Here is a 16691-nt window from a genome sequence, read left to right on the forward strand (position 1 = left end):
ACCATATTCATTGCAGCATTCTTCAAAATAGCCAAGGCATGGAAGTAACCTAAATATCCATCAATGAGTGAATAAAGAAAATGTGGCATATACATACAATGGAATAGTCTTGAGCCTTAAAAAAAGAAGGAAATTCTGTCACTTGTGACAACATGGATGAACCTGGAGGATGTTATGCTAAATTACATAAGTCAGACACAGAAGGACAAATACAGTTGACTTTTGAGCAACACAGGTTTGAACCGCACAGTTCCACTTATATGTGAATCTTTTATAGCACACTAGTAAATATTTTCTCTTATAATTTTCTTAACATTTTCTCTTCTCTAGCTTACTTTATTGTAAGAATACAGAACATAGTACATACAAAAAATTTGGTTAATCGGCTATTTGTGTTACCAGTAAGGCTCTGGTCAACAGTAGGCTTTTATGTTTTGGGGAAGTCAAAAGTTATATACAGATTTTCAACTGTGTGTGGGGGGAGGTCAGCTCCCCTAACCTCTGAGTTGTTCAAGTGCCAACTGTACTATATGATACCACTTATATGAGGAATGTAAAATAGACTCAAAGAAGCGGAGTGTAGGATGGTGGTTGCTAGGGACTGGAGTGTGGGACAAAAAGGGAGGTATTAGTTAAAGGGTACAAAGTTTTAGTTTATACAAGATGAATAAATCCTAGAGATCTACTGTACGGCATAGTGCCCATAGTTAACAATACAGTATTGTATACTTTAAAATTTGCTAAGATGGTAAATGTTTTAAGTGTTTTTATCACTGCTACTACTGCTATTAAATAAAGAGAGTGAGAGAAAGCTTTTGGAAGTGATGGATAGGTTTATGGAATAGATTGTGGTGAGGGTTTGACAGTTGTATACTTATCTCCAAACCTGTATACTATTAAACGTGTACAGCTTTTTGTATATCAGCCTTAACTCAATAAAGTGATTTTAAAAAATACTTGAATACTAACCACTCACAACAAATGCTGACTATAAGCAATTGGCACAGCTATGTCCTCCCACAAGGTTGCTGTCAGCTCTGCATGTACTATAATTTACATAAATACATTGTTATTGGACATCTCAGTAAGCAGAAGATTCGATTCAATAAGCTTTGATCAATTTTTTTTAATAAAGGATCACTCAGTTTGAGTGGATTTTGAAACCACATTCAAAAACACCAACTAGGTAAACTCCTTGAAGGTAGGGAGTTGAATTTTTTTCACTCCATATCACTGAAACTTATAGCCAAGACCCTGTCACAAAAGAAGGCTCAATAAATAGTTGTTGAAAAAAATGAGTGGATTTTCTTTTTTTTTTTTAAGATTTTATTTATTTATTTGACAGAGAGACACACAGCGAGAGAGGGAACACAAGCAGAGGGAGAAGCAGGCTTCCCGTGGAGCAGGGAGCCCAAAGCGGGGCTCGATCCCAGGACCCTGGGATCATGACCTGAGCCGAAGGCAGACACTTAACGACTGAGCCACCCAGGCGCCCTAAATGAGTGGATTTTCAAAGCAAAATAATTCACCAACATAGGGCAGTACCAAACTTACTTCCATTCTTAAAGATAGGTTGTGTGTGTGTGTGTGTGTGTGTGTGAGCACAGATAATTTCCTAATTGACTTTTTCTAGAGAAAACATTAGGTCATAGTTGACTTCCTATGAACCTATACATAATATTGGGTGGGTGAGAAATCTCTACTTTTAAGCATCCTTTTTTATTTTATTTTGGTAAAGAATAATAAAAATGGCTTCCAAACGAACACTAGCTTTTTTTTTTTTTAAGATTTTATTTATTTATTTGACAGAGAGAGAGACAGCAAGAGAGGGAACACAAGCAGGGGGAGTGGGGCAGGCTTTCTGCTGAGCAGGGAGCCCGATGTGGGGCTCAGTCCCAGGACCCTGAGATTATGACCTAAGCCGAAGGCAGACGCTTAATGACTGAGCTACCCAGGTGCCCCTGAACACTAGTTTTTTATTTTTTTAAGATTTTATTTATTTATTTATTTGACAGAGAGAGACACAGTGAGAGAAGGAACACAAGCAGGGGGAGTGGAAGAGGAGAAGCAGGCTTCCCATCGAGCAGGGAGCCCGATGCAGGGCTCCATCCCAGGACCCTGGGATCATGACCCAAGCCGAAGGCAGACGCCTAACGACTGAGCCACCCAGGCGCCCCTGAACACTAGCTTTTTAAGAAAGGTTCAATTATCAAGCTTTTAATGTTTTTACTGTTTATTAAGCATCTTAACTCAAGGCCTTTGGGTAAATCAGAACTTAACATTTCAATTTAGACAGGTGGAATCAAGGATTAATAAACAGTTAAGGTAATGGGAGCTATCAGTTATATATAAAACATTTCAATATAGGGGCACCTGGGTGGTGCAGTCGATTGAGTTTCTGACTCTTGGTTTTGGCTGGGGTCGTGGTCTCGGGGTCGTGAGATCCAGCCCTGCGTCAGGCTCCCCACTCAGCAAGGAGTCAGCTTAAAGACTCTCTTTGCCTGTCCCTCTGCCTGCCCCCACCTCTCAAGATAAATAAATCTTTAAAAAAACATTTCAATATAAAATTATATACAAACAGTATTTAATTTGTATAATATAGTTTCCTGTTGGGAACATTGTTTCCCAAATGTACTAATAAGGAGTGAGGTCATAAGAATAAAGAATCACTCTTAACTGGTGGTATACCATGGTTTAACTGGTGGTATAATATAAATGGGCAGCATTTTGGTAGCATTATTAGACTTTAGACATCTTTACATTTTTACGTTTTTTAAAAAAGATTTTATTTATTTCAGAGAGAGAGTGCACAAGTAGGGGGAGACAGGCTGAGGGAGAGGGAGAAGCAGGCTCTCCGCTGAGCAGGGAGCCCGATGCAGGGCTTGATCCTAGGACCCTGAGATCATGGCCTGAGCCGAAGGCAGACGCTTAACCAACTGAGCCACACAGGTGCCCCAATTTTTATGTATTTTTTAATCAAGTTTTTACATGTCCATATTTTTTTAAGATTTTATTTACTGGTTGATTTAGGGAGCGTAAGCGGGAGGAGGGGCAGAGAGGGAGAGAGAGGATCTCAAGCAGACTGCTGAGTGTGGAGCTGGTCATGGGGCTTGATCCCATGACCCCGAGATCATGAACTGAGCCAAAATCAAGAGTTGGACGCTCAACTGACTGAGCCACCCAGGCTCTCCATACATGTACATAGTTTTTTTAAAATACAATTAGGGGGCGCCTGGGTGGCTCAGTTAAGCGACTGCCTTCGGCTTCGGTCATGATCCCAGGGTCCTGGGATTGAGTCCCACAACGGGCTCCCTGCTTGACAGGAAGTCTGCTTCTCCCTCTGCCTCTGCCTGCCACTCCCCCTGCTTGTGCTCTCAATCTCTGTCAAATAAATAAAATTTAAAAAAAAATACAATTAGGATTATAGTGAAAAACAGCAGGCCTATCTTTCCCCACTTTTAATTCCCTTTTCCTTTTTGCAACCAACTTGAAACCCTTTTAGCTATGCTAGTACTTAGGTCCACATATCTTATGGCATATGTTAGATAGCTTATATTGTCATTTCTTGATTTTTTTCAGCTTCAGAGAATGACTTTCTACCCTGGAATAAGAATTTGCTTCTCTGCCTCCTCCACCATAAACTTCTCATCTTCCATCATTTTAGTTAAATCAGTTTTCATTCGGGTCGTGCTCCCAGGGTCCTGGGATCGAGCCCAGCATCGGGCTCCTTGCTCAGTGGGAGCCTGCTTCTCCCTCTGCCTGCTGCTCTCCCTGCTTGTGCTCTCTCTCTCTCACAAATAAATAAAATCTTTAAAAACAAAAAAACAGTTTTCAATCTTTAAATCCTTATCTAGTTAGCCTAGAAAAATTATATATACTATGATTACCATTCCCTAATGTTAAAAATGGCCTTGTTTTCTTTTTTGCTGAGTTTTCTATGTAGGAATCACAGTCCATCCCCAAATTCTGCAACAGAGCTAAAAAAAAGCTCCTTGTTTTATTTTTTCTTAAAGATTTTATTTGAGAGAGAGAGAGAGAGAGTGTGTGTGTGTGTGTGTGCTTGCACGCGTGCTCGTGAGAGAGAGAGAGAGAGCATGAGCAGGGGGAACACAATGTGGGGCTTGATCCCAGGACCGGGGATCATGATCTGAGCTGAAGGCAGACGCTTAACTGATTGAGCCACCCAGGTGCCCCAGAAGCTCCTTGTTTTATACCCAAACACATCAGAAATTCTTCAGTGTCATTTTCTTCTCAGAGTCATCTTCCTAATTCTGATCTGAACTTGGTACTCTTGCTCTGCAGCGCAGCTGTCATCCTGAGTCCTCCCTTCACCGTCATCCTAGGCATTCCTACCTCCTCTCTCCTGCATTCCTACCTCCTGTTACTTTTATCCTGTGTCCCTTTCATTCTTAGTTTACCCCTTGGATTTGGTGGAGCATATATTCCAGAAACTTCCAGACAACAGGTGCATGGCACCTAAATAACTTTTTAAGACCTTGCCTATCTGAAATTCTTTATTTTCCCCTCATACTTGTTTGCAAATTAGGCTGGATATAGAATTCTAGATTGGAAATTATTTGTCCCAAAAATTTCTAAAGCATTGCTGTCATTGCCATATCACTTTGTATGTTGCTTTTAAGAGGTCTGATGCCATTCTGATTCCTGATCCTGTGTAATCACTTGCTTTTTTCTTTCTGGAAGTTTTTAAGGCCTTCTCATTATCCATAGACTTTTGAAATTTTACAGTAATGTGCTTTCATGTGGCATGTCATAATCTTTTGGCATTGAGGAGTTCCTTTTGACCTATAAACTTGTGATTTTTGGTTCTCAGAATTTTTCTTTTGTTATCTTTGAAAATCTCCTATTTTTATTCTTCTTTCTTCTGAATCTCTAGTTTTGGGTGTGTGTTGGCTCTCCTGCATTTATCCTCTTTTTTTTTTTTCTATTGATCTATTTTTCATCTCTTTGTCTTTTGTTCTATTTTCTTTCCTTAACTGTATCTTCTAACTATTCTACTTGTTTCTGCTATTTTTAATTTCTATATCCCTTTCTTATTCTCTGCTTTTATAATTCAATAGCATTCTGTTCTTAATATCCTTAATTCATTAACTTTTTTTAAGATTTATTTGAGAGAGAGAGAGAGAGCACGTGTGCACATGTGAGCAAGGGGGAGGGGCAGAGAGGGAGAGAAGCAGACTCCCCGATGAGCCCGGAGCCCGGCACAGAGTCAATCCCATGACCCTGAGATCATAGCCTGAGCTGAAATCAAGAGTCAGATGCCCAACCAACTGAGCCACCCAGGTGCCCCTAATTCTTTAACTGTTTAATTTTTAATATTTTTATTGTTTCCCTGGTTTGCCTGACAATGGTCACAGAAAGTCTATGTTCTCGTTTTTTGTAAGTGGACACTAAAATTTTTCAGGTAATGTCCCAATATCATAAAAAGTGTAAGGTTTGTAGACCCCTAATGGTTCTATAAAATTCTCCTTTTATTATTTTTTAAAAAGATTTTATTTATTCATTTAGAAAGAGAGAGAGCACATGAGCAGGGGGAGGGGTAGAGGCAGAGGCAGAGAGAGACTCTCAAGTAGACTTCCCGCTGAGCAGGGAGCCCGACATGGGGCTCCGTCTGACGACCCCAAGATCACGACCTGAGCCAAAACCAAGAATTGGCCACTTAACCCACTGAGCCACCCAGCCGCCCCAAAATTCTTCTTTTAAAGTCAGTCTGGTGGAGCATCCAAAAGACTTGGTAATGAAGAGTAGTCCTATTAGGGTTCAAAAACTGATATTTGCATTTATATTGTGTAGATTGAAGAAACAAAACCTGTAAAAAAATTTTAATGACAATCCATGTCTGAATCTTTTCAAAAGTGGGATATTTGAGGAATAATTGTTATAGTTTCTTTTTCATTAAAAATTAATATTGCTGGGGCGCCTGGGTGGCTCAGTCGTTAAGAGTCTGCCTTCCGCTCAGGTCATGATCCCAGGGTCCTGGGATCGAGCCCCGCATCAGGCTCCCTGCTCAGCGGGAAGCCTGCTTCTCCCTCTCCCACTCCCCCTGCTTGTGTTCCCTCTCTCACTGTCTCTCTCTCTGTCAAATAAATAAATAAAATCTTTTTTAAAAAAATTAATATTGCTGGGGCGCCTGGGTCGCTCAGTTGGTTAAGCATCTGACTCTTGGTTTTCGCTCAGGTCTTGATCTCCCAGTCATTAGATTGAGCCCCAGGGCAGGCTCTGCACTTAGCACAGAGTCTGCTTCAGATTCTTTCTCCCTCTCCCTCTGCTTCTCCCCCACCCCCACCCACTCTCTCTCTCTTAAATAAATAAATAAACAAACAAACAAATAAATAAATAAAATATTTGGGAAAAAAAAAAGAGGGGCACCTGGGTGGCTCAGTCGGTTAAGCCTCTGACTCTTGAATTCTTCTCAGGTCACAATCTCAGGGTCATGAGATGAAGCTGGAGTAGGGTTCCATGCTCACTGGGGAGTCTGCTGGAGATTCTCTGTCTCCCTCTCCCTCTGTCCCTTCCCCTATTCTCTCTCTCTCTCAAAACAAATAAATAAAATCTTTAAAAAAAAGAAATTAATATTACTCCCAGAATCATCTCTACCCATTCTTACAGTCAAAGAAATAGTCATTAGACTAAGATGTTTCCAGGAATTTTGGACTATCAGAAGGAAGTCACTATCTTCTGAAGACACTGTTGCTATGAAAATGAAAGCTGATCTATTTTATTGTAGTAACCACTTGAGTTGCTAATATTTACCTTATTTAAGATACATGTAGAGTAAATTTTAAAAAGAAAAAGAGTGGTTTGCCTTGGCAATGGTCACAAAAAGTCTATGTTCTCATTTTTTTTTGTAGCTGGACACAAATTTTTCAGGGTTGAGTCTCCAACTCTAATCAAGTACTGTTTTGATGCTATACCAGGTGAAGGCCTGCCATGTTCATGGAATCAATTCTGTTACAGACTTTTTCCATATTTCACAAAGATTTATTTTATTTTTTCTCGCTTATTCTAGTGAGACTCTATACAACTTCATTTCCCATATCAGAGAAAGCATTCACAGGGTAAGTATAGCTGCATGTCAAGGAATTAAAACATTTTACATTTTAAGAAGTTTACTAATTACATTGACCTTAATTCATATAGGATAACAGTATTTTAACTACCTTTTTTTTTTTAAGATTTTATTTATTTATTTGACAGAGAGAAACACAGCAAGAGAGGGAACACAAGCAGGGGGAGTGGGAGAGGGAGAAGCAGACCTCCCGCAGAGCGGGGAGCCTGATGCGGGGCTGGATCCCAGGACCCTGGGATCATGACCTGAGCCGAAGGCAGACGCTTAACGACTGAGCCACCCAGGCGCCCCTTAACTACCTTTTTTATCACTAAATGACAATACTCCAAGTTAGGAAAATAAGGCGATAGTCTGTGAATTCATTCTTAATTTGGGGTTGCTTAGTTGCAGACATCTGTGGAAAAGTCTGAGGAACATCTCAGCTCAAGAAGCCAATCTATTTTGGATTGTTTGGAGACTGTGGCCAAGACATGTGAGTATCTTGTATTTGAGGTTATCAGCAGAGGGCACTAGTGAGCAGTGAACTGAACTTTCTGACCCTAGCCACGTTTCTGTCAGGGGTGAGGTTCCATAGTGTTTCAGATGAGAGAATAGGTACATTAAGGTTAGCCCTGTAGAGATGTGGAGCATGCTGAACTGGGCAGTGGGACCCACGTAGGTGTTGGGAATGTTCCTGGTCCCTAGATGCCCTCTGTGAAGCACTACTCCTCCACCCAGTAATCCCGCCGCCTCAGGATAGGTAACTCTGCCAGATTTCTCATCTCACTGCCTGAAGTGAATCAACAGCATCCCTGAGTCCCTAATGAGTTGCTGGCTGTGCTATCTATAAAGACATTGTTCCCTTAGGACTTAGAAATAAAGACTGCTCCCTTAGGAGTTAGAAATACTCCAGTCACCTAATCTTCTTCTTGCTGCCATGGTTTCAATGAGAGCTGTTTTGTAGTGAATCACAGCATCTTTCTCCATTTCAGTTATAGTTAGTGATCTGTAAAGTCTCCTGCTCTACCAATTAGTGATTTATGTTTAGATAAAACCACGGTCCTGGCTCTTACTAAACAGAAGAGAGCCATAACACTGCTCTTCTTAGGCAGACACCCCTGTAGAACCAACAGCTTCTCAACTAAATAGCAAGATGATGACTGCATCTGCACTTGTTTGCATTTGTCTGTGTGTTTATTTTTTTATTTTAAACAAATTGAAGTCAACTTATTTAAATGCCTTGGAATGGATTGCTCATGATTTACAAAAATTAATGCCTTTGTGTGGCTTAGAAATTAATCTCCATCTGTCTGCAAAAAAGCACTGTACTGTCTGCTGGCTTCCAACCTGGGTATCCCACACACAGGGCAACTGTGCATCTGTTTGGAAATCAGTTCTGGAAGCCTGGGACTGTTGCCCTCACAAGAAGTAGCAAGACAAAGAGCAGAAGCAAATCAGGAGTGCTTTCTTTGTATATGATGGAATAACTCATTTGTAAGTGACCAAGGAAAGCACTCTTTTTGCTTTCTACATTTGAAACTAGGTAAAGTACAAAAAGGAGGATTATATGACATTCTTCGCCCAGACTAGGGAATGGAAGTGTCCAAGCTCCCAATACAAGATCAAGGCAGAGCAGGGACTAGAACTGGGTCTGGTTTATAGTAGGCATAGGGATCCTGATCCTTCACCCTGATGGTTCCTTTTTAGAGGATAAGACTCAGGAGAAGGAGCCACTTTGATAGGGCAAACAGTAAAAGACACTGTGGCATCATGTTAATTACAAAGCCAGATCATTCTTTTTTTTTTTTAAGGTTTTATGTATGTATGTATGTATGTATTTAGAGAGCTTGAGCAGGGTGAGGGACAGAGAGAGAGGGAGAGAGAGAATCTCCAGCAGACTCCACACTCAGCACGGAGCCTGAGTTGGGATTAAGCAGGCCTTGATCCTAAGACCCTGAGATCATAACCTGAGCTGAAATCAAAAGAGTCGGATGTTTAACCAGCTGAGCTACCCAGGCACCCCTAGAAAGCTAGATCATTCTTGAAAATGGCACAAGTAGCTTGTTCAGAGTCATTCCTTTTCTTGGTAGGTAGCAATCAGGATCAGGAAGTTAGTCATTGAAAAAGGAACCAGACAAATCCTCTATCATCATATGGTGTGGCCCAGTCTAGCTGGCCTGAAGCACTGAATTTGCCAGTCAGTATATTCCGCAGCTTTCAGTATGCACTCACTGTAGCTCATAAGGGAAAGGGAAAGATATTGTGTGAACGTGCTCTCTTGTGTTATTATGTAATGGGCGCCTTCACAGAATGAGGTCATGAAATCTTTCCCCAGTCACAGTCTGCCTGTTCAACCAGAGGGATCACTCAAAGCCATCTAATCTAACTCCTCTTGTTCTTCAGCTGAAGACTGGGGAGACCAGAGTAATAGAATGAATTACCAAGGCCATCCACATCCTACTTTAGTTTAGGTTTAGGTGGGCTAATTAATTAGTAAAGAGCAGTACCACCTAATAGGTATCAGTTCTATTGAAAAATATGATCATTAGGAAAATAAAAAGGAGGGGATGCTATTGAAAATCAGAAAATGGGGGCACCTGGGTGGCTCAGTCAGTTAAGCATCCAACTCCTCATCTCAGGGTTGTGAGTTCAAGCCCCGCGTTGGGCTCTATGCTGGGTGTGGAGCTTATCTAAAAAAATTAAAAAAGAAAGAAAATCAGAAAATGTCTTCTTTGGAAAATAGATAACTCTATACATAAAAATAAATTCCATATGAATCAATATAGTAAGTGTAATGATTAAATCGTAAAAAAAACTATAAGAAAAAATGGGCAACATTTTTATAATTTTGGAGTGGAGGAATGCCTTTCTAAGCAAGGCACATATAATCATTAAGAAGAATGAGGTCTATCTTTATGAATCATGTTGAAATGGAAATAGCTCTTCATCGTTAAGTAATAACAGCAAGGTGCTGCTTGTGCGCACATAATTTACCCTGGGACACATCTTGTGGAGGAGTGTGACCAGTTAGTGAAAATTGGGAAGGGTATCCCAAAGAAAATGGGAGACTGAGCAATCTCTTCTTACACATGGAGGCTCCCAGACCTTTCCGCAGGTTGTCATCAGCATGGCAGGGAGAACAAAACTATAGAATATGTAAAAGGAAAACCACTGGCAATCAGTGGAAAAGTGTCAGAATCTGATCTCATGTCAGTAGAGCCCTCGTCAAATAGCTAAAATAGAAATGAATAAAAAATTCATCTTCAAAGAAAACAGAGATACTGTCCAGAATATGGAAATGGATTTTAAATGGAATTTTTACAAAAAAGCTAAAAATACCTGATGTTTATGGCCAAAGCAGAAATGAAAGGAGTCCTCTTCTAGAGAACAGCCATACACATATATACACACACAAGCTCTGTAATCTATACATGGATATGCACATGTATCAATGTATCAATGCAAAGTTCCAGAAACCACTCATAATGTTAAATTCCAGGAAGTGGAACCAAGGTCTGCATCGGAGAGAATCGGTCAATTTTGCATTGCATACCTTTTTATACTGTTATAGGTTTGAGTTATTTTCTTAAAAACTTTTTAAAAGGAAAAGAAAGGGATAGACTTTGGAAGTAATGAGCTTGATACAAAAGCTCCTGTGAAAGAGAAGATCCCAAACATACGTTTCCCAGGGGACAAGGAAAGAATATGTGGGACCACAGATAGATGCTTTCTGAGTACTGAATCTGGAATTGAACACTTTGCTTGCCTTCCCCATTCTCTGCATTTGTGGTTGGTAATGTTCACTGTTGCTAAGAAACATTGCTATTTAGGAATTCATCTAGGATAGGATAATTACATTTGCTTTCTACTACAAATATCTACAAGGATGTCTGGAAAAATATTTGACTAATTGAGTTTAGGAATAGGAATCCAGTACTTAAACATAAGTAAACAGCCTTTTTCTAAGTGGTTGACATATGGAATTTAACTTTGTATTGAGTAATAGAAAATTTGCTTTCTAAAAAATTCTTTTTTTACTGTGGTAAAATACACATAACATAAAACTTATCGTTTCTTACTGCTATTTTGCAAGACTACACTGGCTTGTCTATTTCTAGTCATAACAGGCTCTTTTACTTTGCACTTGCTGTTTTCTCTATCTGAATAACCTTCCCCTTATCTTTGCAGGGCTAGCTCCTTTAATCCTTCCGGTTCCACCTTAAATGTACCCATCTCTGATGACCTTATCTGAAATAGGTGTCCCCCACTCTGTTATTTTTATTATAATCCCTATCATAGCATTTATTACAGCTTTCATTTATTTTTTTTAAAGATTTTATTTATTTATTTGACAGAGACACAGCGAGAGAGGGAACACAAGCAGGGGGAGTGGGAGAGGGAGAAGCAGGCTTCCCACGGAGCAGGGAGCCCGATGCGGGGCTCGATCCCAGGACCCTGGGATCATGAACTGAGCCGAAGGCAGACGCCCAACGACTGAGCCACCCAAGCGCCCCTACAGCTTTCATTTATTTATGTACATGTTTATTTACTTTTTTATTTTTATTTTTTCCTTTTCAAAACTGCAGAAATTCATGTATGTAGTAGACAGTTTTGTTCAAGATTGTTTCCATGTTCCTAGCACAGTATCTAATTTTCAGATAAAACTGTAAATCTCCAAATAATACATTCAAACACATCAGGAATTCTTTCTGTTTCATTTTCTCATCAGAGATGTCCTGCCTGGAGCTCAGTCTTCCAGCTCCAAACCGGGCAGATTACTCCTGAGGTCCCAATCTTAGGACTTCTCTTCACCATCATTCTGAGGATCCTCTTTTTTTCATCCCCAGTCTTGGGTCCCTTTGTTTACTGGACTTTGGTTTATACTTGTGTTTGGTGATACACATCTTCCAGTAGCCTTCTGAGAAAGAGTGTGTGGGAGGGAAACTTTTTATACACTCATGTTTGAAAATGTCTTCTATCTCTACATGGGTCTAGAATCCTAGGGGGAAATGCTTTGTCCTCAGGATTTCTAAGGCATAGCTCCATTGTCTTCTAGTGTTAGTTTGGTTATTGAGATGTTTGATGCCATTTTGCTTCTTGATTCTTTATGTTATCTGGGTACCCCCTACTATCCCTAGTAGACATTTTTTTGAGTCTCATGTTTTCCCTTGATAGTCTGAGAACCAACTGGTAAAGTGCCACAAACCATAAGATAATTTAGTTGGGTAGCAGAAATTAACAAATAATGTAATGGGGAAAAAAAGATGCCATTTATAAATCTAACACAGAAGATAAACTATTCAGGAATAAACTTAACAAGGATATACAACTCACTCGTCTTTTTTTTTTTTTTTTTTTAATGGCTTCTGGGTTTTGTCTTGCTTAGAAAGGCCTTCCCCTACGTCTCTCCCATGTTTCCTTCTTGTACTTTACAATTTACTTAATTATACTAAAATTGTCAATCTATCAAGAATTTATGTTAATATAAGAAATCTGAAATGTAAGACTCCTTTTAGGAAAGGGATTATGTTTTATTTTAAAGAGAAACTCTGAAGTAAATCACTTAAGCTTTATTAGATAGCATGTGTTAAATTCCTGCCCTTGGGGTGATAAGAGAAGACAAAAGAGACAGAATAGTTAGAACAAGGAGTGGGGGTGAGACGGGGACACTAACCAAAGCACCTATCAGATTGAGGCAAGCTTTCAAATAAGACTAAATTTGAGGGGTTTTTTGTGTTGTTTTTTTTTTCAAAGATTTTATTTATTTGTCAGAGATAGAGAGGGAGAGCACAAGCGGGGGGGGGGGGGTAGAAGGCAGAGGGAGAAGCAGGCTCCCCACTGAGCAGGGAGCCTGATGTGGTACTCGATCCCAGGACTCTGGGATCATGACCTGAGCCGAAGGCAGACGCTTAACTGACTGAGCCACCCAGGTGTCCTATAAATTTGAGTTTGTTATCCTGTCTTTTCAATCACCAGATGTCACTCTGATTTTCCATTTATTGTGAAGAGTTAAACACTCTCTTGTTGCCAAATTGTTTTTTACCCATGTAAAATGAAAAAAAAAATTGTCAAGAATCTTGAAATACCCTTTAGATAGTTATGAGAAGATAAAAGGAATATCTGGTGTATTATTCCTGATTATTTGTAAATTATACTTGTTACATATTTAAGATGTGTGTGAACTTACAATATTTATAGAATATAGTAGATACTCATCAAATATTTGTTGAATAAATGTAAGAGTGTCTTCACATGACCTGCCATTTAGCAAGAGGGTGGCAATAATTGATTGCAACACAATGTGTTAGTTAAGTGTGTGTGTGTAAAATCTCCCTATGCCAAAGAGAGGAATCAGTATCAGTCCTGAGTGGTTAGCACTCAGGTCACCAAGTTCATTGCAGCCCAAGTGTAAATAGGGGATAAATAAGTGATGGGTGATAGGTGATAAGTGACGGTAGAGCACACAAATGGTGCCAACAGCAGAGAAAAGGAGCCCCCAAGCCAGCCAGGATATGCTGTTTTCCAAGGAGGTGACTGCTGAGAGCAGAGGGAAGAATAGGAATTAGTCGCACTGAGGGGCACCTGTGTGGCTCAGTCGGCTAAGCACGTACCTTCGACTCAGGTCATGATCCCGGAGTCCCAGGATCAAGCCCCATGTCAGGCTCCCGCTCAGTGCGGAGTCTGCTTGTCCCTCTGCCCCTCCCCCTACTCGTGTTCTCTGTCACTCTCTCTCAAATAAATAAAATCTTAAAAAAAAAAAAAAAAGGAATTAGTTGCACTGAGGTGGTGATTGAGGGGAATGGGTAGAGTTGATAAGGGACTGAAGCATAAGTACTCCAAGCCAAGGGAACAGCATGCACAAGGCCAATGGTGAGAGAGAGATTGCATAGGAAACAGACCTCAGAGATGTGGAGGTAGACAGAGACGGTAAGCAGAAGTGAGCCTGGGTCTTCATGGCCAATTTAAAAATTTGGACTTTGGGGCACCTGGGTGGCTCAGATGGTTGGGTGTCTGCCTTCGGCTCAGGTCATGATCTCCGGGTCCTGGGATTGAGCCCCGTGTCGGGCTCCTGGCTTGGTGGGGAGTCTGTTTCTCCCTCTGCCTCTCCCCCTGCTTGTGCTCTGTCTCTTTCTCTCTCAAATGAATAAATAAAATCTTTAATAAATAAATAAATAAATAAATAAACAAATAAATAAAGATTTGGACTTCATCCAGTGGCCAGTGGGGTGCTATTGAAAGTTTCAGTGCAGGTTTCAGAGGAGGCATGATCATATCTACATTCTGAAGAGTTCATTCTGAGGACAGAACCAAAAAGGTAGGCCAAGGAGGAGGTTGGTGCCATCATCTGGGCAGCAGGTTTCAGAGTCCCCAGGAGGTGCTGAGATTGAGGCTGCCTGGGCCAGAATGTTCTCAGGGTGGGAGGGAAGAAGAGATAGTGGAAGAACCACCCTTCTCGGGCTTCCTCTCCTCACGAAGGCTGATCTGGTTGGAGAGTCCTGGGCACCAGCAGAGCAGGCTCAGGTGGCCCATGCCTGATTCTAGCTCGTCCCTTTACTGTCTGCGTGGGGTGGGGCATTGCCATAGTCTTCGTGAAGTGATTGTCAACTTTCTGTATTTAGTACAAGAGACTGTGCGGGCCCAGAGTGATCTGGTGTTGGAAACAGTGCATGACAAAGGCAACATGGAGCAGGTCATCTTTGAGATACAGAAGAGATTTGAAGCTGTAAGTGTGGATACCAACCTCTTTCCTCAAGTATGTTTTTAGCTTTGTCACTAAGACCCAGAGAGACACCTTTAAAGCTGCAATTTTTTTTTCAGCCCAGAACAGAAGCCAGATAGGTCCCTTGGCAATGGACCAGGGTGGGACCAACTTCCTCCTCCAAGGTTCTCTGGCATGATGTGGACCCAAGGGGCCCTGCTCCAGAATGTTGCCATGCTTCCTCTGTAAAGCACCCAGCAAGGGAAAAGCTTTGGTTCTGCTAGCACATCCTTTGGTTGGTTTGCACATTTCATTGTGCATTCTGAGTTGCAGTGTCCATAACTCTTTTCTCACTATCTTTCCCTAGAGACAAGCAGAATTTATAGAAATGAAATCTGACCTGAAGCAACTTGAAGTTTTAGTTGCCCAGCAGAGTAAGGACTTCCAGCAGCTGTGTGAGCAGCTAGGCCAGCTGAATGTGGCCAGTGTCCTGGCAGAGCTGAAGAGATTGATTTCAGCCCCTCGGGGCCCCGCGCACGTGAAAGACAGCACTTCCCAGACCTCACCACCTCTGGCCCAGAGCCTCCATTTCACCAGGCAGGACACATATGCTTCTGAGGAACCAGTTCTGTGGCAGGCTCAGGCCCCCCCTGCTGTACGGAATCCGAGTATGGCTTCCCTGCAGCCTGGAGAGTTTGGTGTCTGTGGTGAGGGAGCAAAAAGTGATGCTCTCCAAGAAGAGGCTGCGCTGATGGCAGCTGGAACCAGCAAAAGAAACAGGCGAGTCAAGGACAGCGCAGTACAGACCAACTGCAAGAACTGGACCCTTCCTAAAACCAGCTCAGAGAACCATGGCTCCGGCTTCCCAGGCCCCGAAGTTCCTGGTGGTAGGGACTGGGTTTCCCAAGGAGCCTCAAGGCTTCTACCCCTGGACTTGAACAACTTTGCAACCAGCATTAAGAACATCTGCCAAAAATGTCAAACCGAAGGTGTGTCTCCGTGTGACCCTTGTGAACAAAGGTGGGTGGCTGCACAGAAAGGCAGAACCATGGAAAGGGGGGGGACAGGCAAGAAGCAGCAGCCCAGGAAGTCCCACAGAGGCAGGCTTCTAGCCAGGAAGCAAGAACAAGTCCCTAGCAAAGCCTGTGCTTTCATTTCTAAATATCCTCAGCCTCCAGTTTCTGGCCCACAAAGGCCCCCCCTGGAGCAGCAGAAGCCCCTTGCTCAGCCCCTGCCTCTGAGGGGCCCCAGCAGCCCCACAAAGCCAGTCAGCCCTGTTCTGGGAGGAATAGTCAGGCGCAGTAAGGTGATGAGGGCAGCACAAAGGAACATCTTACAACTCGGTGGGCATTCTTCCCAAGACGACGGGCTGCTTTCCACCAGTTCCCAGGGGGACCACCAGATGAGCTGGTTCAGTGACCTCAGCCTGGGAAGTTCAGAACCCCCTTTGTGCAGGGAGCCAGGCAAGAATGTGCTCTATGACCTGGGTTTTGATAGCAGTGATGATGGCTTCTGACCAGCCCACAAAATGTCTGCAGCTGATAGTTTATTGGTCTCAGCTGGAAAGACAGATGACAGCGCCCCGGGACTAACAGCAGAAAGCCCCTGAAGCCGAGGGGAGCGCTTGGGCTCAGAGGCCCTGCTGGGGGTCAGGGCGGGATGGGTCTGGCATTCTGGGTACCAGGTGGCGCCCATGACAGGCCTCAGAGCTACACGCATCCTTATTTATCGGAGCGAAGCGTGTGAAGACCGTGGTGAGGAGCCGGGGCAGCAGCCTGGGTGTAGGGCATCGGGGGAGGGTGCTGTTTCTGGTGAAAGGAGGGATATTTTGTGGCGGAAGGGCTCTCACAGAACCGTTGCTGCGGCACCATGACTCCCCAGCACCACATTTTTGGTCTTCACAGTATTTCCTACACATAAACAATA

The 16691-nt window shown here is 42.2% G+C and overlaps 1 protein-coding gene across 1 annotated transcript in view; it reads left to right on the top strand.

The window, feature by feature from the left end:
- The window catches only part of CCDC36 (coiled-coil domain containing 36), a 29414-nt gene extending 13133 nt beyond the window's left edge, over positions 1-16281 (top strand). Inside the window, exons 4-7 of the mRNA XM_032412270.1 lie at positions 7028-7076; positions 7472-7559; positions 14686-14789; positions 15133-16281. Coding sequence (XP_032268161.1) covers positions 7028-7076; positions 7472-7559; positions 14686-14789; positions 15133-16281 — 1390 coding nt within the window. The remainder of the gene's footprint in view (positions 1-7027; positions 7077-7471; positions 7560-14685; positions 14790-15132) is intronic.
- Positions 16282-16691: the final 410 nt, after the last annotated feature.

The sequence above is a fragment of the Phoca vitulina genome, unplaced genomic scaffold (genome assembly GCF_004348235.1).
Source record: "Phoca vitulina isolate PV1807 unplaced genomic scaffold, GSC_HSeal_1.0 scaffold13, whole genome shotgun sequence".
Taxonomy (NCBI): Eukaryota; Metazoa; Chordata; class Mammalia; order Carnivora; family Phocidae; genus Phoca; species Phoca vitulina.